This window comes from Rhodamnia argentea, chromosome 3 (assembly GCF_020921035.1).
Source record: "Rhodamnia argentea isolate NSW1041297 chromosome 3, ASM2092103v1, whole genome shotgun sequence".
NCBI lineage: Eukaryota > Viridiplantae > Streptophyta > Magnoliopsida > Myrtales > Myrtaceae > Rhodamnia > Rhodamnia argentea.
In genome coordinates, this window is record NC_063152.1 from 25,704,779 (window position 1) to 25,732,488 (window position 27,710).

General features: G+C 40.8%; 3 protein-coding genes and 1 non-coding gene across 4 annotated transcripts; 1 reads left to right on the top strand and 3 right to left on the bottom strand.

Moving 5' to 3' along the window:
• Positions 1-3,024: 3,024 nt before the first annotated feature.
• LOC125314154 (putative invertase inhibitor) lies at positions 3,025-3,504 on the bottom strand. Its single transcript, XM_048275641.1, has one exon. The coding sequence runs from the start codon at positions 3,502-3,504 to the stop codon at positions 3,025-3,027; it is 480 nt and encodes a 159-aa protein (XP_048131598.1).
• Positions 3,505-4,914: 1,410 nt separating this feature from the next.
• On the bottom strand, positions 4,915-7,212 carry LOC115756389 (plasmodesmata-located protein 8). Its single transcript, XM_048276082.1, has 3 exons — positions 6,417-7,212; positions 5,237-5,347; positions 4,915-5,117 (listed from the first exon to the last, which is right to left on the bottom strand). The coding sequence occupies exons 1-3, from the start codon at positions 7,135-7,137 to the stop codon at positions 5,113-5,115; spliced, it is 837 nt and encodes a 278-aa protein (XP_048132039.1). The 5' UTR covers positions 7,138-7,212; the 3' UTR covers positions 4,915-5,112.
• An 829-nt stretch (positions 7,213-8,041) lies between these two features.
• On the bottom strand, positions 8,042-8,204 carry LOC115756401. The gene has a single exon (XR_004017225.2). It is a non-coding gene; the product is annotated as a U1 spliceosomal RNA (small nuclear RNA).
• Positions 8,205-19,120: 10,916 nt separating this feature from the next.
• LOC115756391 (auxin-responsive protein SAUR36-like) lies at positions 19,121-20,348 on the top strand. Its single transcript, XM_048276648.1, has 2 exons — positions 19,121-20,124; positions 20,166-20,348. The coding sequence occupies exon 1, from the start codon at positions 19,529-19,531 to the stop codon at positions 20,063-20,065; it is 537 nt and encodes a 178-aa protein (XP_048132605.1). The 5' UTR covers positions 19,121-19,528; the 3' UTR covers positions 20,066-20,124; positions 20,166-20,348.
• The last annotated feature ends 7,362 nt before the right edge of the window (positions 20,349-27,710 follow it).

The following is a 27,710-nucleotide window of genomic DNA, read 5'->3' on the forward strand; positions in this document are numbered from 1 at the left end:
AGGAAATCTTATCAGAGTTTAATAAGAAGAATCCTTATGACCGCATCTAATCTGCAGAGTTTAATAAGAAGAATCCTTATGGCCGCATCTAATCTGCAGGCCTAATTTCTTGCCATGCTAGTGTTTAGGACATTGCAAGAAATAACAAATAAATAAATACTATATTAAAATATCAAAAAAATATCAACATCGATGTGAGTCATGTCACATAGAACAGTCAGCGTCCACGTTAGCAATTTCAGGCCAAAATTAGCTAGATGAACTAAATTTGTACCAATATGAAAAGATTTAGAACTAAATTGGTCAAACTGAATGATTTATGACTGAATTAGTATCAATGCAATAGATTTTATGATCCATTTGATACTTTTCCCCTTTACGTTTAGTCACCCATGGCCTTGCCAATCGCTGCTACAACTATGCCAACTCCATGCCTGTAACATATCTCTCTCTCTCTCTCTCTCTCTCTCTCTCTCTCTTCCGCCATGGATGGATGATCTTGCCCAGTTGAGGATGGCCAAGCGTCAACTGAGCCAAATCTTGCTCCGTCCGAAAGAGCACAGCCATGTCTAAGTTTTGTTGACGATAAGCCGCGGCCAGTGGAGCCTCCGCATCATAGTTTTATCGAATGCTTGTGTCTCTTCTCCTTTTCCCTTTCATCACTTGCCACACGTTCACACCCCTCGTGAGCCCGAGTCTCAACTCTAATCCTCAAACAGTTCGATCAATATTAGGGTTTCTTTTGCCAACAAATTGATCCCAATCTCTTTAATTCTTGGGGCCATATACCGTTGCCTCCTTCAACCAGTTGTATCATAACCACCGGTATTCTACTGAACCTCGATCATACATTTCCACATGTGGGCGAGAGTTCAACATTCTAATTTCTCTGATTTTACATTATCACAAGTTTCATATGGTATCAAAGGAAAACATCCTGAGCTGAAATCATTTCAGGCCCATCTTTGTCCCTCTTATTATGTATTTCCATGCTTTAATCTTAAGCTAAAGTCCAAACTACACGTAAAGAGGAGTGTTAATGTGTTTATATATCAAACCCCGCCTTCATTTAACAGTTAAAGCTTTTAGAACATATGACTATGATCCCACAAAATCGATCGCTCCGATCATTGCATAGCAAGTGCAAGACTCCTATAATAGCGTTCAAAGAGGTCAATTGACGCTAGTTGCCTCTCCTCGCTCTTTTACTTATTAAAGAAGTAAATAAATTTATTACCTATGGGAAAGCTTGCTAGAATAAGCATGCTAATTCCGTCAAGACAAGGAAAGATATTTCATTTTCAGTTGCAAGACTAGGAAAAATAAAAGTTACTTATAAATTTTATTATTTTGACAAGTTGACTATAACCGCAAGTTAACCTCTTCAACAAGGTATCGGTTGATTATCTGGTTCAATTAGAGCACTCAAATCAGGCTTAAAAATATGTCAAAGGTTGACTAATCTAGGCCATAAGTCCCATAAGTCCCAATTTCAAGAAATTTTGACTTCACGATACTCAATCGTACATTACCACATATGGGGGCAAGAGCTCAATATTTTATCCAATCTGCTTGTATGCCGATATCTATATAAAAAAAAATAAATCATCCTCTTACGAAATGGATTCGAGTAACGAATAGTGTCCATTCCTTGGGATTTTTTCCTCGTACCGAATTTTCTATCTTTGAGGGAAAATAGAACCTGGTGCTGTAATTTGAGCGCGAAGAAGAGTACTTCCAAGATGCAAGACTAGAACAGAGAGCAAGATGAAGGAGCGTAAATGACGTTCAGCAGAAGCGGAGAGAGAGAGAGAGAGGACCTTGAGGCGACAAAGACAGATTGCAGCTCCGTCGTGAGCGGTGGTGGTGCAGAACCCCGAAGCGGAGATGCAAAGAGAGCGGCACAACAGAGAGTACAAAAGAGTCAAAGAGATATTAAAAAAAAAGTTAGAAAGAGGGAGAAAACGTGGGAACGATTTTGATCTATCACGCTTTGTACTCTTTTGCCTTCAATAGCATACCAATTTCTTATTTTCTTTTGTTTAATTCAAGGGCACAAGCATGGAGATTCGATTAGGCCTATTGAATCTCCACCTAAAAATCTTACGTGGTTGCCTACATGGGCGGCGAAAAGCAAGCAGACCCGACGTGGCACTCACGTGGCAAAAATATGTCAACTTGTTGTATGTTATTCGTTTCTTGTTTTCTTTTTCCTTTTTTTGTAACTTCCTCGTTCATTTTCTTCCTTGATTTAGTGACGATAAGGGCGGTGACGGCAAGGGCGACAGTGAAGATAAAGGAGGTAAGAAAAAAAATCTTGACTGAGGATAAATGTGTGACGTGGAATCATAAAAAAAATTTGAGATAAATGTGTCACATGATATAAATCTAAAGTTTTTTGTGTCTTGGGGTTTTAGATGTCACACGAGTACAAATTTGGAGTAAATATATTGCACAAATACAAGCTTAAGGCTTTTAGTGTCACAGAAGAAAAAAAAAATCGAGTATAGTTTGAAAGTTTTGGTGGCTTTTACCCTTTAACAAAAATTAAATAACTCACTTTTCTTTCTGTCATTTTTCATGACTAATGATGCGGCTAAAATCAAAGTAATCTTGTGAAGAAGCCAGAACTGGCCGTGGATATTTAACAAATAAACGGCACAAACAAGCAGGCATCGGATATTCAGGTTGGGATTGAGGTGGGCGTAAGACATATCAAGTGGAGATATTGACGGGCTGCCACGGTGCTTTCTCTTTTGACACAATGAAAGTTTCAAACGCTGATTTTGATTTATGGAAATCAGTTTCTTTCCAATTGTTAAGAGTTGTCTACGGGTTAAAAAGATCTCCATCCATGAGAATCCATTCGCAAGAAATAGATTGTATAGCAAAGAAGAGGACTCGGATTACCATGGAGATTCATAGATCATGCATTAATTGATCGGCAGACACCAACTTGATTACATTCCTCACAAAATAACCATTATACTTAGCACTATGGCGCCCAATTGAAAAATGTCAGCATTACACTTTGTCAAAGGTGGAACCATGCCTCCCTTCCTCGATTCTTTGAATGTCGCACGTATCTTCGCAAGTCATCATTGCAGACACCCAAATATTCAAATCGAGGTAACGCTTCGCCTTGTAAAATGGGGTAAGGTCTTCGCGTTCACCGGAGGTGTAAGCATCCAAACAAAGCGTGAGAGCTCTGAGTTGGCTCGGTTCCAGTTTTTGCTTCGGTAGTTGCTTGATGTACTCAATCGTGCCTGTATAGTTGGCTTGTAACAGCTTGAGCCTGTTCAGCCCTAGTCCCTCGACGTCCACCTCATGGTTCTCCGAGTCTGACCCAAGAGACTTCACGCAGAAGTCGAAGTTCAACACTGGGTCTTCAGCTGCAATCTTTCTGCGGGTGTCCTGAACACTATCGTTCGCAGACCGGACACAACGGAAGATCACGAGGAAAAGGATCGAAAATATGGGAGAGATTGAGAATGCACAATTCATTTTTCCTATCACGGAGATGGAGATTTTCACGTAAATTTCTTATGAAGATAGCGTTTTTATACTGAAAGGACTGATCACGTTATATATTGACACAATTTCTTTTATGGCATTATGCCAAACCAAAATTTATTAGCAGACTGCGTATACTGAAAATTATCTTCAAAGACGTAGGTCAGTAAGGAAATCTTATCAGAGTTTAATAAGAAGAATCCTTATGACCGCATCTAATCTGCAAGAGTTTAATAAGAAGAATCCTTATGGCCACATCTAATCTGCAGGCCTAATTTCTTGCCATGCTAGTGTTTAGGACATTGCAAGAAATAACAAATAAATAAATACTATATTAAAATATCAAAAAAATATCAACATCGGTGTGAGTCGTGCCACGTAGAACAGTCGGCGTTCATGTTAGCAATTTCATGCCAAAATTATCTGGATGAACTAAATTTGTACCAATATGAAAAGATTTAAAACTAAATTGGTCAAACTAAATGATTTATGATTGAATTAGTATCAATGCAATAGATTTTATGATCCTTTTGATACTTTTCCCCTCCACCTTTAGTCACCCACGGCCTCGCTAATCGCTGCCGCAACTATGCCAACTCCATGCCCGTAACATCTCTCTCTCTCTCTCTCTCTCTCTCTCTCTCTCTTCCGCCATGGATGGATGATCTTGCCCAGTTGAGGATGGCCAAACGTCGACTGAGATAATCTTGCTCCGTCCGAAAGAGCACAGCCATGTCTAAGTTTTGTTGACGATAAGCCGCGGCCAATGGAGCCTCCGCATCATAGTTTTATCGAATGCTTGTCTCTTCTCCTTTTCCCTTTCATCACTTGCCACACGGTCACACCCCGCGTGAGCCCTAGTCTCAACTCTAATCCTCAAACAGTTCGATCAATATTAGGGTTTCTTTTGCCAACAAATTGATCCCAATCTCTTTAATTCTTGGGGCCATATACCGTTGCCTCCTTCAACGACCGACTGTGGTACATATTCTAAAGGCATATTTCTCCAACAAGCCACGTTGGAATTTATTCTTAAATATAATTTCACGTGCGATTCTCAAGCAAGCTAATCCATTGTCACTTGCACGAATGGTCCTAAAATCTTTGGAGAATGGTCCGGCGACAAGGAATTTAATAATTTAAACCGCCTTTTCCCCCAGTAGAAGAAGCCAGTCTATTGGCTTCGATCGACGTGACTTGGAATTTCGTTGCCCCGTTTTTACTTTCACTTTGTGCTTTACCTTTAGTTTTGATCTTGCAAAATAATTTACTTTTGTGGTGGGAGCATTCACTCAACATCTCAACTTTTTACGTTCTCTAGGTTTGAATTTCTCTCTCCCAAGTTCAAAGCAAAGGAAAAAACGAAAGTTCCATTTTGACTTTACACGTAGACCCCAAATATGCTTTGGAAGTCAAATAATATTTGCCATCCACAGTCAAAACGATAGGTCAAGACTTAGCTTTGGCCTAAACAAAGACCCAAAAACAAAACCCCAAAAATAAAACACAAAAAAAGAAGAAAAGGAACTGAAAGATGGACTATGTGTCCAACATGTTTGTGTTCCTCCATGGAATGTGTCATATTCTCGATCGATCTTCTCAGCCTGATGATGGAAAAATCATCATGCACCATCATGATTTAATCACGAATTTATTAGAGATATAAATATGATTAAGCAAATAATTAGACAGAGAGAGAGAGAGAGAGAGAGAGAGCACGCACTCATCGCTTTTCGGCAGAGCGAGAGGAGGACGATCAAGATGGCGAGACCTGCGACTACTCCCACTAGGATGGCGACGGTTTTGCCCCCTTGGTCCTCATTGTTGGAAGAATCTGAACATGTTCATTTTCTTAACAAAATGTTAAAGCGGATTAACCGGAGAGATTGGTATATAAAAAAAAAAAGAAATTAAAACAAGCACGACGGTGTACATAATTTCGTGAATTTAATCGATGTGTATCCAAGAGAGAGGCAGACTTTGAATGTACACATAATTGTATTAAAGTATGATTGGCTCTACATTAAGGCTCCATTTGTTGCACAAAAAATGAATAATTTGGAAAACATTTTCTTCTAAAGATGATCGCTTCTATCAAATATAAAACCGAATAACAAAAAAAAAATCATTGTCCCACAAAATATTCAGAAATAAAGTATTATTAATAACTAAAGTGTTTTTCGTTGATTAATTATTTCAAGCGATCATTTTCAAAAAAATATATTCCATATCATTGAACTTCCGCGAAATAAACGGAGTCTAAGTAAACTAATGATCATATGGTACAAGTTCATTGGAGAATTTCTTAGTTTCGTTTGTCAATGCTTCACGTGATGGTTTTAATTAGCAGTGAGGATTAATATTAGGGATGACATAAATGTTCGATAGACAGCATAACGTGATTTAAACTCACTGCAGAAATTTCTTATCTTCTCCTTCTCAAAGCTTATGATTACCATCTTCATTAGGTTGCATACTCTACTATACAATTCAAATAAAGTATCACCTTCCACCCATTGCTTTAAAGAATTCCCTTCATATATTTCAATAATTGACCATATTCCCCAAATAAAATAAAATAAAAAGGAGAACGAAGATTTGACCTGCTGATTCTCTAGGGTAATGGAAACTATCTTATCATCACGCATGAGAGAAAAGCAAGTATAACAAGTGGTGGACGATGAAAAGAGTATATTACATTAAAGAGAACAACAAAAAGTTAAAGAGCAAAATAATGATGCATGAGAATGGAGACCATATGACTAATGGAGCTCCAATTCCTTAAAAGTTCTTACCAAATGCCCTTTGATGCTTTTGCTTTACAAAAGCAGCACTTACGGGGACTAAAGCAGTCGAACATTGTGCTTTTTAACAGAACAGTTAAAAAAAAAAAATCAACTCACCTGACGAGTCGTAGTAGCCAGAAGCCCAGTAGCGAGCGTAGCACTGAGCCAGGAAGACGTCCGCCGCTGCCGCCGACCCGCACAGCGTCTTCAGCTCCTCCACCGCCTGCGAGATGCAAGCGGAGCAGTCGGCCGCGCTCTGATCACCCAAACACTGGGCGAAACCCTCGACCATCCCCAAGCTGCTGACCCGGAACCCTAGCGCGGTTTTCAGGTCGGCGAGGACGTCGTCCCTGCGCCGGAAGAACTCCTGATCGCTCTCGGAGCCCCTACCGCACTTCTGGTACCTCAGGCCCGTGTCGACCTTCCCCAGGAAATCCGTGTGCTCATACCTAACGTAGCAGCCGTCGAGCTGAAGGGACGCCCCGTAGGAGTAGGGGCACACCAAGCTCATCTGGCTCACGGCGCTCTGGATGCATCTCGAGCAATCGGCGAGCTTCAGATCGCCCCGGCACTGATATAGCCCGTAGACGGAGCCCTCGGGCGGGGCCGAAGTGCCGTTCCCGACGGCGAAGCTGCCGTACGCAGCTCGAGAGGACGAGCTCACAAAGGAGGAGAGGACGGAGTCGAGGTTCAACTCGAAGAGCGAGCTCGGCTGGTACTTCTCCTGGGAGCAACCGGAGTATATGTAGGTGCTGGGCCTCACCGGGTGGACGGGGTTGAGGAAGAGAGCGAAGAGGAGAAAGAGATAAGAGGAGTGATGCCGAAGGATTCTCGCCATTACTTTTGTTTATAATTTCTTTCCCTACTTGTATTGAAATGTTTGGTGATGATGGTGGTGGTCTGGCCTTTCTTTCCGTTTTGTTTCTTTAGGGTTTTGTTCTTATGCTTTTGGGCTTGTGGATGGTAGGGAGGGAGAGGAGTAGTTTGCTTTTTGGCCTTTTCTTGAATTTTCTAGTGGGAAGCATTTTAAGAAAAAGTTTTTCATTTTTGGGCAAAACCTTAACCATTGATCTTAAATAAAGTTCATTCATCTATATAAGGCTTATAAGCAAAGACTTCTATTATTTTGGGCGCAAATATATGGGCCTTGATTTTTTGCATCAATAGACCGATTTTTTTTATTTGCATAACTTGCTGGCTGACGTATTGAATTTTAATAGCTCTCTTATGGAATTTACCAACTTACATCAAAGTGAATTACCTTATCAACTTCTGTCTAATCAAATTACTAACTAATTTGAATTGTCAATTCTTATTTGAATTACTCACCACCGCGCACTTATCTTTCTTATTATTTTATCAAACACTGAGTTACCAACGTTTATTTACCTTAGTTAGCAACCCTTTTGCACTTGCCAATGGAGGCTAGATTTTGGATTCTAACCGGAAGTCTCTGCTTAGTGAGGTAATTCAATGAATAATGCTTTTCGCTCATCAACAACAGCCTTGTGGACAACAAAAATTAACCTCGTTCACTGAATACGAGGAGATCGAAATATTCTTCTAATCGTTTCCATATCATTACAACTTCAAAAGAAAATTTTCGATTCGTAGTCGCTCTAAAACACATAAAGAAATTAACCGAGAGGACGAAGGAGAAATATTTCTCCCAAACCACAATCTTCATGGTGGGCTTTGCGCAGAGAGCCCAAATGATCTTGTAGAAGCTTGAACTGGGTATGGTAGGGGCCGCGCGAACGCAGGCCCCCGCTGCCACAAATTACGACGTAGGCTCAGCCGCTATGGGCTGACCTTAGGCGGGCGCCCCTCCGCAGGTGCAATGGAGGTCGCTAACCTAGGCCATAGGCCTTCCTGATCGCCCATACACCCTGTCCAGGTAAGTATGTTGCAATCGCAACCGAGGCCGTTTCTTATACTGTCGCCGCCTCGTCTCTCTTCCTCATCTCCATCAATGTGGGATTCCGCAACAGCCTTTCCAACTTTCAACCGAGCCAAGGCCAGCCGTGTGTTGTCTTTTATTTGCAGTCGCGCCGGTGGTCGGTCTTTTTGTTTTTAACCTTGTAGAATGTTTGCCTGAGGCTTTAAACTAGTGGCGTCGGCACGAAAACGTGGGAGACGCGACGACGACATTGGAAAGAGGTGAGATCGAGGCAGTGATCGAGATGAACAAGGTGGATGACGTTCGACAGTTGAATAGAGAGAGAGAGAGAGAACCGTGAGTCGGCCAAGACCGAAATGCCGGTCAGTATCGAGCCGAGATGGAGGAGAGGAGATGCAAAGAGAGGGGGGCACAAAGGAGAGGGGAAGAGATGAAGAGGATGTTTGTACTCTTTTATCTTAAATTAACGTGTCGGTTTCTCTTTCTTTCGCTTCTTTTTCATAATCCAAAGATATGGGCGCCGTGTGTATGGCTGTCGAAATTGGGCTACTCGAACGTCCTGGGAAATATCTCGCGAGTACCGTACAACAGGTAAGCTTACGCCTAAATTAGAGCAGTTCACTCGTAATCGATATCGGATTCTTAAGTTGAAATTTTTCCTTATGCCTCATCCAATTGCGCTAACCCCGAGGTTAACCAGCATACCCATTTCAAAAAAAGAACCTACAATAGTCTTGACTTCCCTAGATATCCGGCGGGGGGCGGGAATCCGAGGCGCACGGCCATCCGTAGGTTGCGCAATTTGTGCACGACGCAGTGATCTGATGAGCATCAATTTCTCAACTTCAAAAGTCAATTTTGCTTTGTCCCCTTTCCTCCTTTCTAGGGCCCGCTCCGGCCCGGCCCACCACCGGTGGCCCATGATCACTCCGGTCGACACGCAAACTCTTTCGAAATGGTCAATGCGTGGGCCCCACATTTAAATTCCGGTTTCCTCCTTCCTCCCACGAATGTGCGGGCCGGACTTTAATCCAAGTTAAACGGATGGGAAAATTACTGTTTGCCCCGAAATTTCTTTGGTCGTCGCAACTTGACCCTTCATCTCTTTGTTTTGGAGGAAAATAAAATCCCATGAGATTTTCAAATCTATATCAACGTGCCTGCTCCGGCGAAATTCTCGCCGGAAAGTCGGTGTCGTGCTTTCACGTGACCACGTGTTGCTCACTCGCGAGGGACAAAAATGTCGAACGAATTTAAGGGTACTCCATTTGGCTCCCTAGATTTTCCATATATTTACCAACGTGCTCACGGATGTTTCAAATTTCTGCCATGTGCCCCGTGATCTTTTGAAATTGGTTGCAATCTTGCCCTTATGATAATTGTATATTAACTACGTGATAATTAATTTACATATCGATTTGTAAATTTGTTTTTTCAATTGTCATTTCTTTTTTCCTTAAACTTTAGCTTTGGCCAGCGGCAACCCTCTCTGACTGTTGGCGAGGGCTGGCTGGCCCTCACCGACTGTGGCAAGGGTCGCGGCCAACGAGGCCACAATGGCCCCTGGGCGAGATGAACCTTCCCAACAGCCAACAAGCCTGGTTGGCCTTCGCAGGCCAAAACCAAAGTTTAAGATAATAATAATAATAATAATAATAATAATAATAATAATAATAATAATAATAATAAAATTTTCAAAAATATTATTAAAAAATGTCAATGTCGGCGCTAGCCGTTCTTCGTGGCACCACCGATGTCCACGTTAGCGATTTTCAGTTAAAATTGACCCGATTCACTAAATTGATATCAATGCAAAAAGATTTATGACTAAATTAATCCAATTGAAAGATTTTAGACTGAATTATTACCAATATTGTAGGTTTTGAATTTTTTTTTAGTAATTTTTCTTCTAAGATACCACTGGACCTGTGCACTCGAGAACTCAAAAGTATCGTTTGGATCAGAAATAAAGAATCTTTCTTTCGATTCACTCCTGATCGCAGATAAAAGTAGACATCTTTCTTTGTAGCATCAGTTCGAAGCTTGTGTCGTGTCTTGACTGCAACAGCAGTTTTAAGTTACGTTTCATAAATGTGAAGTCGAAACTAGATTGATTAATAAGGGAGTCCAGCCTAATATCAAATTCATGATTAAGAAAATACAAAACTTTTAAGGGTTGTTTAATCGAGCCTAAGCAGGCAAAGGTCTAGAAAAGAGCAGTTCAATTTAGAGAAAAATTATCAAAAAAAAGTTCTAAACCTATTACAATGGTGTCAATTCAATCCCAAATTTCTTTTGTCAATTTAACTCTAAATATTTTCACATTTTGCCAATTGAGTCTGTGCCGCCAATGTAAACTGAAAATTGCTAACGTGGACAAATTTTGATAATCTTTTGAATTTTTTTCTTTTTTTTTTCTTTACCTTTTTCTAGAGTTAGGGCTGCGACGCCCTTGCCTGAGGCCGGTGAGGGCCACGATGCCCTCCCTAGCTAGATTTTGCGAGGGCTCCCGGCCCCAAGTCTAGAAAAAAAAGGTAAAGAAAAGAAAAAAGAAAAAAATTATTAAAATTAGTCCACGTCAGCAGATTGATTGTCCTACGTGGCATGGCCAACGTACACATCAAGGATTTCTTGTCAAAATTGATCGGATGGACTGAATTGATACAAACGCAAAAAAATTTATAATTGAATTAGTAAAAAAAAAAAGAATTATGACTAAATTAGCATAACTGCAATAAATTTAGAACTTTTTTGATAATTTTCTTTATATGCTCGTGATCACTAAGGGCACACATGGCAACACTTATGATTCAAAAATCAATTTCTAACCAGAAGTTGATCTTTCTACTTTTGCTCTAGAAGTTGATTTACGATCAGCGAAATTCCTTTGGTAAATGTTGAAAATTTTTACTTCTAACACATTATTAACACAAACTCTTCTACGAAAAATTATTGTCGGCGACCGAAAAATTGCTACTCTATTTTTAATCTTTTTAAATTTCTTTAAAATATAATTTTTATTATTAAAAATATTGTATGCTTTTAAAAATAAAAATTATTATTTATTTTTTACTTCGGCTGCCGGAGACGATGACTCGGCAATAGCACCGGCTACTAGCAACGACGGTTGGCGAGGGCGGAGGCAATTGGTCGGAGGCGGGGGGCATTGGCGATAGGCAATGTTCGGAGGCAAGCGGTGAGCAACAATGGTCGGAGGTAGGCAGTCGGCAAAGGTCGGTGGTGGGAGGCGACGGCAGAGGCTTGGTTGGGAGAGAGAGGTGATGAAAATGAAAAGAGATCAAAGTTATAGAGATATTGATGTTGAAAGATTTTTACTTCGAAAAAAGAAGTAACTTTTTTTAATTTCTAGAATTAGCTCCAAAAAAACTTGAGAAGTAGAAATTTATTTCAAAAGCAAAAAGGTAATGTCGCGCAATCAAACGGATTTCTGCTCCAAAAGTTGCATTACCAAACGGAATACATTTTTAGAAGTGTTACTATGTGCGCCCTAAATGAAGTCCTTGAAATAACTCGAGCTATCAATTAGGTCAATGACCCATTTTTTACCCATATTTTGTACAAATGGGTTGCATATGGGTTCTAAGTTTATAAAAAGCTGAATGAAAATAGGTTCAAAAAGTTAAGGTTGAAACATATGGATCAAAAATGGGTTACACACTTAAAACCATATTCGACCCATTTTCGACCCAAGAGAAATGGACTTAGCCTTCAGCTCTCACAAGTTGTAAATGAGCCTCAAAGGCTAAACTTGATTATTATTATTTTTTAAAATTTTGTATTTTTATAAGTAAATGAAAGAAATCATAAAAGAAAAATAACATTCAAAAATATAAAAACTATTAGTGGAATCTCGCCTTTGTCTACCGACCATCGCCGACAACCACCGTCGATTGCCACTAGCCACCCACCACCTCCCGCCGCCGCCGATGGCAAATGAAAAATGAGATAAAAAAATAAAAAATAATTTTTTAATAATAAAAAATAATTGTTAAAATTTAAAAAATTTAAAAAATGCAAAAAAAAATTGACTAGACTTTTATTGTATGAAAGTATTTTAGTAATATTATTTTTTATTTTATTCACTAATTTTTTAAATTTTAATTTGATTTTTTTATTTGATGTAAATTTTTTATCCTTGTAACATATACATGTGAAGAGCTCAAAATAGGTTAAATGAGTTATATATTTTTTCTTAAAATATTAGAGTATTTTGGTAATATGAGTCAAAACGGGTCGGATCGGGAATGGGTAAGTTACGGATCCAATCGAGTCGGGCATGAGTCATTAAAAATGGATTAAAACAGATTAAATGGGTCAATATAGGTTGGATCATATTTAATCCGATCCAAATTCGACCCGATTCACTCATTTGACACCTCTAGAGATAGCTCGGTTAAACTGGAATTGTCTTGAGTGGGCCCCAGCAAATTTTAAACTTTCTTGTGCACGGGTCCTTCGACACGCATGCACGGACAAAGTACAAGTCGTGGGGTACGGATGGTTGGACAAACGAGCCGTGCGGGACATCTAGAAGAGAGCGGCTATTGCGGGGTCTTTTGCCAAGACTATGTTTATAGTCAAACCAAAGTGCTTTCCTCTCTTCTTCTTTTATTTTGTTTTTTTTCTTTTTGTCAATGAGCAAAGAGCTTTTCATGTTCCAACATGGGAGGAGTCAAAAGGGCATAGGTTTGGCGCCGCGTGAGCGACTTCATTTGCCAACGAAGAAGAAATGGCAAAGGGAAAGGTCGAGCGAAAGAGACGACCGAAAAGACTGATTGATGCAATGCCATAAGATGATGTGGAAAAAAATGAACATTTGCGGTCAAAGTCGCTGGCTACCTTGTTGGTTGCCCAACTCTAACGAAAAAGCATGTTTTTCACTTTCCACCTCGTCTTGTTGGGATGTTCTATCTCCCTTCTATATGTTCTTTCTTGATTGAGGATATGTAAAACGAAACTCGGCACCATTCACATTGATTTGTACCTTATGAGTTCCACGCCGACATGAAGATGCCTTAGGCGAAATTAACGGTGGTAGTAGCAATCAATAATTCATGAGGCCTTGCCTGGAACACCATCCCGGTGCTCTTTATTTGGAATAATGTTGTGCCAGAGAAAGAGAGAGAGTGGTATCACGCAAGAGAGGGACCAATCCTCTTTAGGATGGCACAACTCAAGAAAGGGCAAATGCCCATGTCGATTTTAGATGAAAATCAATTGAAAACTTAAAATAGGTCAAGTTCACCCATTGACGATCATATTGCGATTGTCCTCCGGCATACCGCATGGTCGGGTACATTCGATAACTCAAAAGCATTACTTACGCGAGCAATCAACAATCCTACTTTCAAAGTCACTCTTGATAGCAAATTAAAGTAAACATCTTCGTTCGAATTCAGCGTCGTGTACTAATTACGCCATCAATCTCGGTTGGATCGTGACAAATGCGAATTCAAACTTTAGATTACTCAATTAACAACGAGCTAGGGCTTATATCGAATTTCCTATTCTAATCTAGTCCCATTAGTCATTTGAAAAACTATAAAATGCCAAGTGTAGTTTAATCGAACCTGGGCAGGTAACGATCTAGAAAATGAGCAGTTGGTCCAGATCTATCTCACTTTACACTCGGGGTCGTCTCCAGTGAAGATCCACGAAACTACTCCAGCCGCAAGCAGGTGGGAAATTGTCTTCAGCGGGCCCCGGGAAACTAGGCGAACTTCTCGGGCACGGGTCCCACGACACGTATGCACGGACAGAAGTACGGACCCGTGCGGTACGGATGGTTGGACAAAATTGTGCCGTGCGGAACATCTAGAACTAGAAGAGGAGGTCAGCCATTGTGGGGCCCTTGCCAACGCGATGGTTTTTTTGTCAATCAGCAAAAGATTCTTTACCCATTCCAACACGGGAGCAGCCAGAAAGGACATCGACTCGGAGCTGCGTGAACGATTCTTATTGCCTAAGGAGATGAAATCGCAAAGGGAATGGTGGAGATTCCATGTTCACAAGACTAATTAGTTAATTACGTAAAGAATTGTTAGATCAGAATATGGTCAAGACTACTATGTAAGACCCTTTCAAATCCGGTACTTAAGCGACGCGGGATGATAATTGAACACTCGACACTTGATTCCTCAAACATTTGCACCCGTTGCAATACATCTTGCGCGAAACAGGTTAATTACATTATCAAGATAATTTTTACGCACGACAAAAATGTCTCGCTTTACATTAGTGACGTAATTGGCGGCCCGCGATTCGACCAACGACACCGACTTATTCTTATCGTATCCGTCACCGACTTATAAAAGCAAAGCTCAAGAATCCCCGGTACTGAATAAGAAAAATTAGATACACATAGGCTAACGAAACTCTAATACATCGACTTACCCTCGTAACAATACGAGTGAGAGTCGAATATTTTCTCGTTAACCATCCATTTTGTCGTATCTTATAGATAAAAATAAAATAAAAAGCGGTTGCGGATTAGGGTCCCAAACTTTACCTTAGAATAAGTACATAAAAACCCACGTGCGAGCCACGTGTCCTTGGAAAGAAGAGAACCTCCAACGAAAGATCGGCACCAATTGCAATTGGAATATTCATACTGGACTTGGTCTTGGTGTCCGTCATTGTGTTCTTGTATAGTCAAACCTAACTATATTCTCCTTTATTTTACTTTGACTTCCTCAATCTAGAGGGCACAAACTAGAAGTGGGTGAGCACGAACGCTAGTGGGGTTGCTACAAAACCCAATTTCCTCGAACCCACAAAACTCTTTTTCTTTTCTTTTATATTTTTTTTAATTTTCAAACCATAAATTCGAAAATTAATTTTTAATTATTTGTTCCTATTTTATAGGACCACATACATAGTGAGGAAGAGCCAAAAAGTCCGCCCACCTTTGGACCCGCCAAACAAAAAATTAGTCCGCCCACCTTCCGCGGCATATGATGCTCCCGTCTCCCAATCATACATCTGTAGAACTTTAGAAAAGAGGGAAAAAGAAACAAAAAAAATGTGATCAAAATGCCATGTCGACAAACGTAAAGATGTTTACACGATTCGTTTGAGAAACTAGCCATTGGGTTACACAACGATCAAATTAGTTCGTTGATTCCGAATTGTTTCGGACATAGCTATATGTACAACATTTCTTTTTATGGAAAAATTTGTCAAATCAGTCCTAAACTTATTGTACATATGTCAATTCATTTATAAACTTTTTAAAATTCTACCAATTTAGTTATAAACTTTTAAGCTATATTTCAATATAGCCCTTCTAGTTAATTTTTATCGAAAAAGGCCAACGTGGCGATCCAGTCATCGCTAGTTGTCCTAGATCAGGCTGAATTTTTTTTCTCAGCATCTTTTGCAATAGGATTATGACCGATTGGTCGGTTTTCTCCAATTTTTTTTTTATTAAAACAATTTTTCTTACACCGATTTGAAATATATTTGGTCCATCTTTAGTCGGAGACCATGGATAATAATATCAAAATGAGGGTATGTGCTCCACAAAAGTAGGAGATCCGTTAGACAACCATCCAACGTAACAATTTTTTTTGTATTTCAAATTAAGATGAGTTAAGGGTGTTTTGGTCATTTGATAAATTAGTATCGAATTTAAAATTTGGTTCTAATATGTACAAAAAAAAAACGAGTACGTTGAATCCAATTTACGGCACGTCCGCATCGTTCTAGAGGATGAGCAGACGGTCAAGCTTCCCCCACGCGGTTTAGTCTTTGGTCAAGTTTTCTTAACATATTTCAATAACGTTGTTCTTAGTCGATCAAATCATTGATAATTCGGGGAAGGCGCTCGTGAAATTTCGACATCCAGGACAAGGAAGGCATAATTCAGAATACACACCTATCCGCCAGAAATTACAAACGAAAGAATCTGGATAAATTAATTATTAAATTGTCTGTATTTCCATAAATAAAAAAGGGGGGAAAATTTTCAAGTAAAGACATGAAGTGCCTCCATTTTTTCAAATAAGGGTCGGAAGTGGACCTTGTATTCGAGATAAGGACTTGAAGTGCCATCTTTGTTTCAAAGAAGGACCTGACCATGGGCATTTTAGTTATTTATATTTTTTAAGTAAAAAAAATATTCAAAAAAATGTAAATGACTAAAATACCCTTGGTCAAGGCCCCGCTTTGAAATAAATAGGGCATATCATGCCCTTATTTGAAATAAAGTCCATTTCAAGCTCTTATTTGAGAAAACGATGGCACTTCGGATACTAATTTGGAATTGTTCCAAAAAGAAATAGGTGAAACAAAAAAATTAATAAGTAAATGAACTTTTGATTCCACATTTATACGGCCTCGCTAATAGTTTCAGAACCCCCATAACCGCAATGCGTAATTTAGGTAAAGATTTGATTTCAAATGAACTGTTAATCATTTTGCAAACTAATTGTCGCATAATGTAGATTTTATTCTCCATTCGCATTTTCTCGTTTGACAGCTTCAGTCACTCTATCAAAGTTTTCTATCATCGATCGTTTAAATAGACGTGAAACTCGCTTTCTTTCATGTACGAATTGAATTGGCAGTGCGGAGGCGTTCAACAAGAGAAATTTAGAATTTTTACATGACGGGGCTGATAGAACTTTGCTTAGAAATATCATCCGTAGCCCATCAATTTAATCAATAGTATATATGTAGTAGAGTTTTTTTTTTTTTTTTTAAAGATAGAATGATTTTCATCAGCAAGCTCTTCCCTCCTTCATACCTTATAAGATAAAATAAAATAATAAAACGAAGATATTAACAGAAAAAGTAATCTTCACAAGATAAGAAATGGATATCACAAAGAAAATAACGGATGAAGAGAAGAAGAGGCGAACCACTGACTAGGGATTGTCCCAATGATCACTCTTCTCATTGAAAAGAGGGAGATAGGAGATTCCAATCCCCACCTTCGGGAGGAATGGGGTGGGGACGCTTGAGAAGGAAGCAAGATTTCTTAACTTTCTCTTGAAAAGAGGGTTCTTGCTGGCATGTGGATGGTGTCATCGCTGCCTACAACCTTTATTTTCTTTTTTTTTTTTTTCAAACGGCGGCATCAATTGGAACAGAAAAGAATATGCGGAAAAAAAATGAATTTAAAGATCCGATTGAATAATTCTAGAAAAAATATTACGGACTTTCAATACAATTTTAAAAAATAGGGGAAATCTTGGATAAACACCAAAAAAGAAAAAGGAAAAAAAAAATGAGGGTGCTAGTGATTCCCACTTTCCAACTTTTCATGGTGGCGGAGCGCCTGCAAGAAAATTGACGTGGATAGTGGTAGGGGATTGTTGGTGAAGAAAAGGCTCTCTCTCTCTCTCTCTCTCGCTGAGACTGTCGGCTCTTACGTTTGTCGCAATTAAAACCATAGATTTTGTCCCAAACCTCCAGCTCGATCGATTGATTCCTTGAATCGCATCTAACTTTGTCCAAAGTGTTTTCACTCTTTTGGCAAAAATTACGTGTTATCAGATCAACTAGATTGTCGTGTCGGGCCAATTGATTCGCCTATCTTTAAGCTCGAACTTCGGATTTTTTTATTTTTTATTTTGCCTCGGGGGTAACTCATAGACAAACATTACTTATTACCATGCAATTACACTTTTATCCTTTTAATATTTCTTTTAAAGTTCGTAAATGATCGAGTTGAGTTCCCAGCATGGAAGTCAAGTTGAGCTTGAGCCAGCCATTGGCTGCGTATGGCTCGGCTTTAGAAATGAACCTTGGAGACATACAAAATGCCCTACTTTTGGGAAAAATACAAATTGTGTTTGGTAAAAAAAAATCCACTTTAAAGTAATTTTGAGTTAAATAATATTTGAGAAAAAAAATAAATTTGCAAAGGGCTTCGGCTATAATTTTTTCTCTTTTATTAAAAAAAAAATTAAACCATCTAGCGGAGGGCTCAGTCTGCCAATAAGTCGGATGTGGCGCCGATGGCCGTCGCACGACCACCAACGACTATCGCATCACCGGACCCCAAGTGACAAGGCTTGAGGTTGCGGGACCCAGGCGACCGTTGCCTAGGCGGTGGTGTGACCTTAGGTGATCGACACTTGGATCACGCGATCTCGCCGACCGCCCTTGATCAAGAAGATGAGTAGTATATCTAGGATTTACAAGTTCAAAGGAGTAAAATTGAATTTTTAGTAAAGTTTTGAGGGTAAAATAGGCAATTGACTAATTTTCATTAATTAGAGCCTCCAGCATTGAACTTTCGGTTTTTTCAAGTCCAGCTTTCATTCCAAGACTCCTTCAAAATGATTACCAAACGCCCCAGAATTTTGGGGCCTTAAGGACTTTCCGAATAGTGAACTAAAAGCACACATTATGTCAGCTCGACATGACATGGCTGGATTGAATTGGACTAAACCTTTAGAAAAACGCGTGGATTTTTCTTGCTTAAAAGCTGTGAGCTAAACTATCTTTGTCGATCATTGGGGATTGTCTCAATTGCCACTCTTTTCATTTGCGAGGAAGGGGATGGGGGTTTGAATCCTCACTGTGAGGAGTAGGGGTGGGAACGTGCGAGGAGGGACCATGGTTTCACAATGTGTATACTATACTTGCTTTCGCGATAAAACTCACCATTAATAAATTCATACGATATTTCAAATCATAGGATGGTTTCTCCTCCGTTCGATCGCTGTCCCGGGGGCCCCGCGAGTAATAACTCATCAAGAGCCGTTGAACACGGGGATCAACGTGAGCGCCACACGTTCTCCCTTTGATCATACGGCAGTTGTCACTCCCGATTCCTTGCGTACGGAACCTTCTGCGCATTGCACCCTTCTTCTCCAGTCTCACCCTTGACCCTTCTCTCTCTCTCTCTCTCTCTCTCTCTCTCTCTCTCTATACCAGCTATTTAACTTGATTTTTTCTTCCTCCAACATCGCGTCCCTCCCACTGCTCTCTCTCTCTCTCTCTCGTCTTGTTTCTGTAGCGAAACGGTTCGCCCACCTGTGAAGATTGAACAGAGCTTTCAGACGAGGAAGGAGGAAAGAAAGAGAGGACGTTTGGAATCGCGTTTCCCTTCCTTCCTCTGCCCCGCATGAGAATCGTCTCGCTCAAGCAGGACAGAGGAGAAGAAGATCGGCGAAGATGTCTAACGTTCCCTCCTCTCTGTCCGAAGTCTGCCTCACTCTCTTCCGTCTCGCCATGTCCGTTGCCCTCCTGCTGAAACCCCCCACATCCTAACGAACACACACTCTCCGTTTCTGTCTGTCTCTGTCTCTGTCTCCTTCTCTTTCCCTCTTCTCTGTTTTAAATCCGTGCCGCTCCGATGAGGACACTCAAGCTCAAGTTCAGGGGAATCAAGCTCAAGAAGCGCCTCTTCCGGGCCACCCGTTGGATCCTCCGGCGACCCAGGAGCCCGGTCGCCTACCTCCGCCTCAGCCCCCCGTCCCCGCCGCCGACGCCGCAGCCCCAGGAACCGAGAAGGACACCCGTGTCGAGGCTCCTCACCTGGGGCCGCCGCCTGACCAGCAAGACCAGGCGTCTCTGCTCCGCGAAGCCCAGGTCGGGCTACATACCCATGGGCCAAGACCCGCATCCCGTCTCGGCGGCCGTGCCCAAAGGGCACCTCGCGGTCTACGTCGGCCAGAAGGACGCCGACTTCTGCCGGGTCCTGGTGCCGGTGATCTACTTCAACCACCCCCTGTTCGGGGAGCTCCTGAGGGAGGCGGAGGAGGAGTTCGGCTACGACCACCCGGGCGGGATCACGATCCCCTGCGGGGTCTCGGAGTTCGAGCGGGTCAAGACCAGGATCGCCGCCGGAGGCTGCGGCGGCCCGAGGACGGCGCTGAAGCGGTGTTATTGACGAGCACCGCTTGCACGAACCGGCCGATGGACCAGACCCGCTTCGACAGATGAATCAAAGCTCTGACTGATCATCTCGATATGCTCCGTGGCCCTACACAAAAACAAGCGTTGTAGATTATTGAGACGCCCTTGGGCGACGATGATGAAAAGATTAGCGATCAGGATCTTCGTAGAGATTCCCAGTAGAAGATTAGATCATCTCCATTTCTTCCTTCATACAATACTGTAGTGTACTGGAACTACTTCCATAGACGTGTATATATAGTCAAAAGTTTTGTTCATCTCCTCCCAATCCTCTCTCTCCTTCTCTAGGGTTTCTTGCTTCATGCTTCATGCTTCGTTGAAGAAGATGGGTGACGTGGCATTTGCGTACGATTATCAGTTTTTCCGATCTTGCCCAACGCTTGGAGAATAGGGAAAAGACAGAGACAGGAACATATGGCTGGTAATTAGAAGAATATTACAAAGATGTGCTGTGATCCCGGGGATATGGCGATTTCATGACTAGGTCATGAAAGGGTTTTCAACTCTGCTTGATAGGTACAAAGGATTTCTTGCATGTGGAGATGAACCCTCTCTGCAAAATTGGCTCGGTGTGTTTATTTGTAGCTATTATGATCCTTGGTATTAAGGTTGAGAATTCATATATTATTTCACTCTTCCATGTGTTACCAAAGGTAATTATGGATTTACCATATTCGTCGTGTGTCTAAGTGCTCAGTCCCATCGGGGATAACAAGGTATTTTGGTCCAAGTACCTACCAATGCTCTAAGTTTGGAGGGAAAGTTATAAAAAAAAAAAATTTACATCTATTGCAATTGTATCAGTCCAGTCTTAGATTTTTTTTTTTTTCACGATTTATGTCACAGGGCATGTTGTGCTGTCCTGTTGTGCAATCATCCGATGAATAGTAGGGTATGAGAAGCGGGACAGGTGGGTGTAAGCCAAAAGCATATATGAGATAATGTTCTAAAGGTAAGGAAGCTTTGCGAGATCCGATTTGTCCGTCAAACGATCCCGGCCGATTTGGGAGTCTATCTCTTTTATTGCCTTTTCTAAGATCTCGGGATGGTTGAGCAAATTGGCTAGCGCCCGATCCTAAACCTTTTGCAATCGTATCTATTCGGTCCATTCAGCCAATTTTAGCACGGCGATCGGCCAAAGGAGATGGCCGATGAGGTCGAGCCTTGCCAATGGCCGACAGGGGAGCGCTTCACCCGAGGCCGGTGATCCGTTGGAGGAAAAAGAGGAAAGAAAAAACAGAAAAAGAACAAGAAGAGCAAACAAATATTTAAATATTTTGTCATCGGTTGGCATCCACATTAGTACCGGTCGGCTAAATAGACTGAATTGACACAATTGCAAAAGGATTTAGGAATGAATTAGTATAATTACAATGGTTATAGGACATGTTTAATAATTTTCCCTCTCACTGAATTTTGATGTATATGGTGGAGTAACGATGATAAGTGTATTGAGACCGGTCTACTCAATTTCTAAATCCCGCGTGACGGGCTATAATCGGACCATCGCGGGGTTCACCTCCGACACACCAAATTATTTACTTAAATCTACTTATTTTGTCGATCAATCTTAGTGTACTTAGCATTACCAGCGAAAGTCAGATAATTTCGTGCTTACTGTTGCATCGTGACCATAAACGTCTCTTTCACCAACTTGGTGGTGGCGGTGGTAGTGGAGAATCTTGATCGGAGATTAGAATTAGACGTTGGAGCAATCCCCACATCCGCTTGAAGACAAAAAACAAAAAAAACAAAAAAAGCAAAAAGGTAAAGGGTCTCTTTTGGCGAGTGGACTTTTCAAACGCTCAAATGGAATTTTAATTGTGGGAGGCACTGCTCAAAGACTTCGATCAAGCCAAGTGTCCCGGAAGAGTCGCGCCGATGGAGAAATTGTCGTCTAGGCGTGATCAAAAGCCATCGAGGGGGGCCGCTTGGCAATAAATTTAATCGATCTTAATGCCGACCGCCCTCAAATTGAGATTGGATCGGTCTTGTGTGTCGTACCGTCTTCCGTACGTAAGCAAGAAAAGGTCTCAATAAAGAGTAGGGCGATCGCTTCCCGATCCAGTCTGATCCCACTCAAAAATTGGATCGAAAGGACCGATTTTGAGGAACTGAAACTGGTGGATTATTAGTATGTGTGAGTAACATGGATTTTAATTTTAATATGTTTAGACAATTGAAAAAATAACTATGAAGTATTAAGTTTAAAATTAAGAAATAAAAAAAGGACATAAAATAATCAATCTGATCGGGAGGGCCTCGAATAGGGAACCAAACCAAAAATCATCGATTCAAATTTATGGAAATGAGAACCCAACCGAACCGGCCGGTTTGGTCCCGTCCGAGTGGTTCCCGATTCGGTAAGTCCGTCTTGCTCACCTCCGATAAAGAGAAAAATGAATTCAAAAAGAAAGATGGACGGTAGTAGAGAATTAAATATTTTAACTCGAAATTAGCAACATGTAACGAGTAGGCGAAACACCTGGCTTTAAAAGGATAAGGAAGTGCAAGATTATTCCATCGGTGCGGTTATTCGAGTTCGAACGATGTGAGATTAAAGATACTTCAAACTTGCGGCATCCTCCTAGTTATGATAACGTGGTAGGTGGTCTCGATCACGTACACTATCGGCGTGCTCGGTATCGTCGGTTCTAGTGACGGCTCATTGGCTTTAGGGCAGCATGCCTTGCTAGTTTGAGGTTGCGCAATTATCGACTACTAGCGACATGATCCGAGTTGCAAGATTATGTGAGACCCCAAACATGTCTAGCGCCGAACTAGTTTCAAATCGAACAAACTTTTCGAAAGCTAAGTGGGAAACAAATAAAAGAACGAAGATACCACCTACATTGTACGAGGAATGAAATCCAACATGTACCTTGCCCTGACTTGTCCAAATATCAACGTAAATCTGGATCTTTTGTAGAGGAGACCATGACAATTTTATTGAGCATTTGGTTTAGGCGCGATGCGAATATGACGATCGATACGATGTTTACGGAAAATAGATGGACACATGTTTGAAAATAATATCCTCACCTTAACATTGAGCATTCAATGTACCTAATTAGCACTTTAAATTGACCTGTGTTAATACATTTTCGAAAATAAGGACATACAATGAGTCAAAACTGTTTCCGTGAAGTTTGGTGATGGCACAATGGACATTTTCAACATAGGACTGGCAATGCTCGACACAAATAACAACACAAGGCAACATATGAATCATAGAGAAATGATCGGGATAACATGATAAGTGTAATAGCCTAGGCTCACCATGCCTCCGCTGCATCACTTACAAGATATTGTCCGCTTTGGAATGCAGCACAAGGCTCGCTAACTCATCACGGTTTTGTTCCTTCGAGGGCCACCCATAAAACCCCCGAAAAACGCGTCTTGCAAGTCTAAAGAGAGCCTAGCCATATAAACCATCAAAGAGCTCACTTCCTAGGCGATGTGGGACAGGATGTTACATACTTCCTCCCTCGGTGGCACAGATGGGACTTTGTGCCCACAATGGCACCAGCAAGCGTCCACAATGGCACCAGCAAGCGCCCACTACTACCCCACATGCTATTGGGAGTTGGCTCTGATACCAACCGTAACGGCCTAGGCCCACTACGCCTTTGCTGCGTCACTTGCAAGATATTCTCTGCTTTGGAGTATAGCACAAGGCTCGTCAACTCCTCACGGTTTTATTCCTTCGAGAGCCGCCCATACAACCCCCGAAAAATGCATCTTGCAAGTCTAAGAAGGGTCTAGCCAAATAAACCATCCAAGACCTCACTTCCTAGGCGATGTGGGACAGGATGTTACAATACGTGATCCGAATAAAATGATTTGCTTAGGCCCGTGGGGCTAAAGCACGGTTGGAGGGCTTGGATAATTAACCCCGCCTATGCCAAGTTGATTTTACGAAATTAATTTACCATATTTAACGAGGACATGCTTGGGTAAGGACTTTTGGGCTTCATACTCAAACCGATCCGCCCATGCTGATGTCACCCATTGATAGGGGAAAAGTACAAAAAGAAATCATAAATCTATTTCATTGGTGCCAATTCAATCCTAAGTTTTTCAATTGTACCAATTGAATCTTAAACCTTTTAACTATTTACCAACGTATTCCATCGGCCAATTTCGGCCAGAAATTGCCGATATAGATGCCGACCATCCTATATGGCATGACAAATGCTAACATGGACAATTTTTAATTTTTTTAATTTTTTATTTATTTTATTATTTTTTCTTTTTCTTCCTTTATTTTTTCTTCCCCAACTATGGGCCAATGAGGGCCTTTGCGCCCTCAATTAGATCCAGCGAGGGCGCAAAAGCCCTCGTCGACCAACACGTGACGGTGTCGACCCTTGGCCGGATCTAGGCGAGTGCTGCGACACCCTTGCCTATGGCTAGCGATGGTCCGCTGGTGACTTTGTCGGCCCAAAGTTGTAATTAAAAAAAAAAAAAAAAAGAAAAAAGAAACATAAAGATATTAAGAACTATAAAATTCATTCATGTCGGCACCGGCTATGCCACATAGAATGGTTGACGTCCATGTAAGTGATTTCCGCCAAAATTGCCCGGATAAACCTGTATTGACACATCGTCACCAGGTTAGGACTCAATTGGTACAATTAACAAGTACATGACCGAATTGGTACCAATGCAATAGATTTATGACTTTCTTGGTACTTTCCCTATTTATTTTACATGTTTCTTTATATACTGCGGAAGCTCTTAATATCTATTAAGGGTGCGTTTGTTTCGAGAAAAAGTTTATAAGAGAGAAAAAATGTTTTCTTCTTTTCGGGTTAGAAAATTCATTTTCTTAACTCTAAACATGCATATTTTCTTTGACCATGAATGATTTTTCGTCGACCGAATATATTCAGCAAACCAAACGCGTGAAATTAAAAAAAAAATCATGAAAAATCCTTTCCCTCAAACAAGCACAACCGAAATAAGTCTCACTCCAGTGCAACTACATTACCCTGTTAGTGTTTGGGCGTGGGACGAAACCCTAATGTGTCATGCCTCGTTGTAGAGAGATCCAAGAAGGATCTCAATCCCGAAACCCCAAATTACGTGAAAATAATGTAATGTCTAAGTAGGACCATACTCTACACGTTAAATACAAGTTAAATAAGAAAGGCTATGATATTCAACAAAGGTGAAATTTGTCCTTGTTTAATGCCAAACTGTCCTTGTTGCGTATAACATAAGGTTCTTTATATTAAGAACGCATTATGCGATCCTCCCTTTGCTGCTTCTCTACGGCTAACGTACTTGATGCACGGCCCATCATTGTCTCCTCTGCTCTGTATTTGCCTTGTTGTTTTATCTGGCGAAGGCTCACCTTGCCCGGCAATCTTCTAGGACACATCCTACGGTCCCCCCCTTGACCTTTTCAGCAGTCAATTATTCCTTAATTGCCGACCTACAGTGGGGCTGAGGATGTAATATTTTTAGGTCTTTTATATCAAATAAGCAAACGATCTGTCAATTCATGCGATAAAGAAATTTACACAATCACCATCGAGAACGTAGAGAAGGCCGTCGCCCCATATTTTCTATGGCAGAAGGGGAGAGGTCGAGGGTTTGCACGCTCGAGCGAGGCGAGAGCTTGAGCTAATCCGTCCTGAAGGCATGTCGTATCATTTATCCTACCATTGTCGTATGAAGTGTTAAAAATCTTTGTTACACTCCCGATTATGAAAAAGACATCATAAATACTATGACTTTCGTACGACGTTCACTTGAAAATCGTAAATTTTTCTTTCCAATCCTCTCTATTAAGTTCTGATCCATCCTGTGTTATTATCATCTTCTTGGCTGTTCGTATTTGAACGGTCATTCCTAAAAAAATTGAGTAAGTTTGAAAACGCTTACCTAATCTTGTTAGTAAGTGCTGGGACGACTTTGACAATTTGGCCATAGGTCTTTTGAATATGCGTCTGATCAATTTGAAGTTGATTTTGTGCCTAATTTGCCAAGGGTCAAGCTCTCTCTCGAGGAGGACGCGGCCGAATATATTTATGTGGGGCAGGTTGGGGATGGTCGGGACGGACCTCTCCGAGTCGTTTCCCACTCATTTTCCTGCTTAATTAGCTATTCACACGTCAAGATTATCCTAAAATTTCGATAGGGCGGTACTTGTCAAAAAAATTAATTGCGGTAGGATGTTCTTGAATCGCCGATCTAAGCCAACCAAAGTATGCCAAGTGTTAACAATTTATTTTCCTCTATAGCGTTTACACGTTTGCATGGGACGATAAGTTTGAATGAGATTATTGTGTATCGAGCGTATCGAAAACTTCGCTTCTTATTGGCGAATAACGGTTTGAAAATCAAGGCCCAGCAATAGTGACCCTGTGGGCGAGGCCCGATGGCCCCATCCATAGCCTGAGACATCATTGACCCCAAAGATTATAATATGATATGAGTATCATCGCTTGATTTTCTGAAATAAACATTGGTCTCGTTAGTTATAAGTTAGGCAAGCAATAATCATCAAGTGTCATGCTCTTGTGTCCTTTTCAAGTTAGGTGATTACCTATCATCGGAGAAATATAAATTTCTGGCCAGTTATGCTCATTATCGTACGGTAAAAGTATCTTTTTTTTTTCTTTATTCATGCTGGACAAGGAGGCGCACTCATATGATGTGGAAAATTCATAAATTTTTTATTTGATTCACATTAGGAAATGCATTTATTTTGGGGGCTGGGAGTATATCAAGTTCGGTAATTACCAGGGATCTATGTGATAACGTTATTGTTATGTGGACCCTTTGAAGCCACGATGAGTTTCCTTTACGAGTTAGAGAAATTAAGCTTTCGTGTTGGACTTTCTAACACCGGATACTTTTATTTATTTATTTAACGTTTGTGACAAAATGAAAGTTGATGAGCTAACTTGTAATAATTTTAAGTTTTAAGGCTAACGTGCATCCCTCCCAAAATTTCAGAAGGTTTTGTTTAATTCCCTTAAAAAATATATATATAAATAATAATAAAAACGAAAAAGCGGGGCAGAGAGCTCACTTATCGATATAGGGCTCTAAAATCTACGGGGCAAACAAAGACAACTACTTGCACACTCCTCTCTATTCACTAGCCAGCAGTAATTAGGTTTAGCTAGGCAAAGTAAGTTTAGCGGACAAAACTGCAAATTAAGTAACGTAAGAAATTACAAGTAGAGTTACATAAGCAAACTACATCACAACACCCAATTAGAAACTGCCGCGTCGCCGATCCATGCCAATTTGTCAGACCAACCTAGCATACCCTGCCGTTTTTCTAACGAAAAATTATTTTGTCCGGTCCTTAGAAAAATTTGTGGAGGTGCATACCTTTTGTGCTTGGCTCAATAAATGTGGATTTTGGATAGTTCTCACGTTCAGTTCAAGCGCTTGATCGTTTTCAGATGTTTGCCTTCATCTTTAAACCGATGTATTCCACTCAATTGAGGAGCCCCCACATACAATTTGAATCCAGTGCCTGCAAAAACTTCTTTGCTTTTCCTAATTTAGGCCTCCAAAATCATGATATCAGCATGGAGGCAAAGTTGTCCAAAAAAATTCCTAAATTTATTGTACGGCGGCCAATTCGGTCCTAA

Excerpts from the sequence above, each read along its gene's own strand:
- LOC125314154 (XM_048275641.1), bottom strand. The coding sequence starts at position 3,504 with ATGAATTGTGCATTCTCAATCTCTCCCATATTTTCGATCCTTTTCCTC.
- LOC115756389 (XM_048276082.1), bottom strand. The coding sequence starts at position 7,137 with ATGGCGAGAATCCTTCGGCATCACTCCTCTTATCTCTTTCTCCTCTTC. Across the intron at positions 5,348-6,416 it reads TGGCTACTACGACTCGTCAG|ATTCTTCCAACAATGAGGAC; the intron begins GTGAGTTGATTT and ends GAACATGTTCAG.
- LOC115756391 (XM_048276648.1), top strand. The coding sequence starts at position 19,529 with ATGAGGACACTCAAGCTCAAGTTCAGGGGAATCAAGCTCAAGAAGCGC.